This window comes from Piliocolobus tephrosceles, chromosome 1 (assembly GCF_002776525.5).
Source record: "Piliocolobus tephrosceles isolate RC106 chromosome 1, ASM277652v3, whole genome shotgun sequence".
Lineage (NCBI taxonomy): Eukaryota > Metazoa > Chordata > Mammalia > Primates > Cercopithecidae > Piliocolobus > Piliocolobus tephrosceles.
Window position 1 is genome coordinate 206,112,095 of NC_045434.1, and position 3,555 is coordinate 206,115,649.

Sequence of the window (3,555 nt, forward strand, 5' to 3'; positions counted from 1 at the left end):
ATTCTCCTGTCTCAGCCTCCCGAGTAGCTGGGATTACAGGCATGCGCCACCATACCCAGCTAATTTTGTATTTTTAGTAGAGACAGGGTTTCTCCATGTTGGTCAAGCTGGTCTGGAACTCCCAACCTCAGGTGATCCTCCCGCCTCGGCCTCCCACAGTGCTGAGATTACAGGTGTGAGCCATCACGCCTGGCCTTTTATTATTATTATTTATTCTCTCGTAAATATGGGACACCTCTGATGTGCCAGCCCCTGTGATGGGGACAGGGTGGAGGCCTGGGGCTCTGGTCCTGTGCTCCGGAACTGGAAGTTTAGGATCCTAGACTGGGATCTAAAGAGCCTGGGAGCTGGGCGTGGTCACCACGCCCATAATCCCAGCATTTTGGGAGGTTGAGGCAGGAGGATTGCTTGAGCTCAAGCATTTGAGACCAGCATGGGCAGCATAGGGAGACCCCATCTCTACAAAACATACAAAAATTAGCCAGATACAGTAGCACGTGTCTGTAGCCCCAACTATTCAGGAAGCTAAGGCAGGAGGATCACTTGAGCACAGGAGTTCAAAGCTATAGTGAGCCGAGATCATGCCACTGCACTCTAGCCTGGGTGACAGAGCGAGATCCTATCTCAAAAAAATAAAAGAATCTGGGCTGTGGAGGATCTGGCTCCACGTCCACTTGTCCCCGACAAACCCTGCCTGCCTGCAGGCAGCTTCTTACCTGCTTCCCCCACTGCCTCTCCTGCCCAGAGCCCCCCAAGGTGAGACTAGAGGGCCGCAGCACCACCTCGCTTAGCGTCTCCTGGAGCATCCCCCCGCCGCAGCAGAGCCGTGTGTGGAAGTACGAGGTCACCTACCGCAAGAAGGTAACTCCCAGAGGGTCGGGGCTGGCTCTAGCTGGGCCGAGAGCAGGGGACAGGCTGGTTACATAGATGCTCACCAAACCACCCAGCCATCTGAAGAAGCACTCTTCTGCAGATGGGGACACTGAGACCTGGGGTCTGCCAGGGGGTTACATCTCCCAAGGCAGCACAGCAGAGATTTGTAGGAGAGAAGACATGGTGTCCTTGGAAGAGGCAGTCAGGGTGAGGACAGGGGCAGAATCTGGGGACCCCACACAGCTCGGTTTGAGTCCTGGATCATGCATTTAGTGGTTCTGACCTTGAGTGAGTCACTTAATTCTGAGTCTCAGTTTCCTCCTCTGTAAGAAGAGCCTCAAGTTTGCTAACAAAGGCAAGCCACCTTGCTAGCTCAGGTGGTCTCCAGCGGGCTGAGCCAAGGCCCCTGCCCTGCCCTGCCCTCACTGCCTGCTTCTCTGCCTGCCACCCACCCACAGGGAGACTCCAACAGCTACAATGTACGCCGCACCGAGGGTTTCTCTGTGACCCTGGACGACCTGGCTCCGGACACCACCTACCTGGTCCAGGTGCAGGCACTGACGCAGGAGGGCCAGGGGGCTGGCAGCAAGGTGCACGAATTCCAGACACTGTGTGAGTTGGGGGACCCTGGGCATGGACTGGGCCAGGGCCCAGAACCAAGCAATTGAGACATCTTGGGAAAGGAAGTGAATCAAAGAACTTAGAAATGCCCCTTTCTCGGTCAGCCCTTCGGGGACTGCCCCCAAGCCTGGGGACAGGGAAGCATGGAGGGCTGAGGGGTGGAGGAGCTGGGATGTGAATTCACGACAGTGATGTGAGGAAGTTCAAATCCGCATCGCAGAAAGAGCCAGAGCTTTGAGCCCCACACACCTGCAGTACCTCCTGTGAGACCTTTGGGAAGGCCTCCGCTTGACCGTCTGTGAAATGGGACTAAGTACCCTCTGGAGCCTTCCCAAGTGCAAAAGTGCAAGCACCCAGCACACAGTAAGGGCCCAGGTGTCTTGGGTGCAGCGCGGGTGTTGCTGAGATTTGTGATTTGTCATCAACTGGTTTCTTCCACCAGCCCCGGAGGGATCTGGCACCTTGGCGGTGATTGGCGGTGTGGCTGTCTGTGTGGTCCTGCTTCTGGTGCTGGCAGGAGCTGGCTTCTTTATCCACCGCAGGTTCGTCAGAGCCCATACCCTGGCTCCTCATGGGCTTGGGTGGGAAAATGGGGCAGGAACCTCCGTTTCCTCATCTGAACCATGGGGCCCATAGGACGCTAGTCGAGTCTAATCCCTGCCTCTGGATGGTGCGAGGATATACGAGCTGGAGTGAAGTGCCTGGCACGTGGCGGGGCCAGGACACGGGCTTCATTACCTCTGCTCTTGTTTTTAATGATGTGTCCACACTTCCTCTGGACACGCAGGCAGGAAACCCCGAGTAGCTGTAATGGGAATGCCTTCGTCACCACTGCTTAAGGGGCCATTCTGGGGCCTAGATCCCGGGGAGGGAGTCCTGGCTCGCTCCACCCGCCTTCTCCACACCCTCAGCCCTGAGAGTGGAGCTTGGGCAGCGACAGCGGGGACTGGGCTGCGTTCTGAGCACCCCAGGTCCCCCTCGGACCAAAGTAGGGTCAGGAGGCTTCCCTGGCCGGAGCAGACCTCACTGACCTCCCTGCATTTGGTTCCCCGTGGGGCTGTTTCAGGAGGAAGAACCTGCGCGCCCGCCAGTCCCCGGAGGACGTTTACTTCTCCAAGTCAGGTGAGATGCAGCCCCCGCTCCAGGCCCAGCCCTGCCGGCACCGTACCCAGCTCTGTGGGGGAGGTGGGGGCAGCCAGGATGTTCCCAGGGCACTGGGGTTGGGCCACAGGCTTTTGTGGGTAGCTCTGAGGGGTCCATCCCCCACAGCCTCGTCCAAGTCTCTGAAGATCACGTGACCTTCTCTGACTGCAGGGCACCCCCCCCATGGGGCCCTTCCTGAGCTGCCTGTGACCCTACCTCTTCTCCTTCCAGAACAACTGAAACCCCTGAAGACATACGTGGACCCACACACATATGAGGACCCCAACCAAGCTGTGTTGAAGTTCACCACCGAGATCCATCCGTCCTGTGTCACTCGGCAGAAGGTGATCGGAGCAGGTGAGGTCAGCCCCCTGCCGAGGGGCCCTGAGGAGGCAGTGGTGGTGACACAGGGTGGGAGCCCTCGTGCTGGGCCTGACTGGGGCGCTCCCCTGACCCTTCCTGCCCACAGGAGAGTTTGGGGAGGTGTACAAGGGCACGCTGAAGGCGTCCTCAGGGAAGAAGGAGGTGCCCGTGGCCATCAAGACGCTGAAAGCCGGCTACACAGAGAAGCAGCGAGTGGACTTCCTCGGTGAGGCCGGCATCATGGGCCAGTTCAGCCATCACAACATCATCCGCCTGGAGGGTGTCGTCTCCAAATGTGAGGCTTGGGGCCTGCCCACGTGGGGTGGAGAGGGGCCACCTAGCAGAGGCTCTGTCTGTGACTGTGCCCACCTCTCCTATACCTGTGCCCACCTTCCCCCTATACCTGTGGCCACCTTCCCCCCATACCTGCGCCCACCTCATCCACACCTGTGCCCACCTCTCCCCAAACCTGCACCCACCTTCCCTACACCTGTGCCCACCTTCCCCCACACCTGTGCCCACCTCTCCCCATACCTGCACCCACCTCCTCTACAC

The 3,555-nt window shown here is 58.7% G+C and overlaps 1 protein-coding gene across 2 annotated transcripts in view; it reads left to right on the top strand.

Moving 5' to 3' along the window:
- Positions 1 to 3,555, top strand: part of EPHA2 (EPH receptor A2) — a 31,335-nt gene that overhangs the window by 19,238 nt on the left and 8,542 nt on the right. For both annotated transcript variants that reach the window (XM_023193537.2, XM_023193536.2), the window contains 6 exons: positions 746 to 861; positions 1,332 to 1,485; positions 1,937 to 2,036; positions 2,561 to 2,616; positions 2,869 to 2,994; positions 3,107 to 3,295. In XM_023193537.2, the coding sequence (XP_023049305.1) occupies positions 746 to 861; positions 1,332 to 1,485; positions 1,937 to 2,036; positions 2,561 to 2,616; positions 2,869 to 2,994; positions 3,107 to 3,295 (741 nt within the window). The remainder of the gene's footprint in view (positions 1 to 745; positions 862 to 1,331; positions 1,486 to 1,936; positions 2,037 to 2,560; positions 2,617 to 2,868; positions 2,995 to 3,106; positions 3,296 to 3,555) is intronic.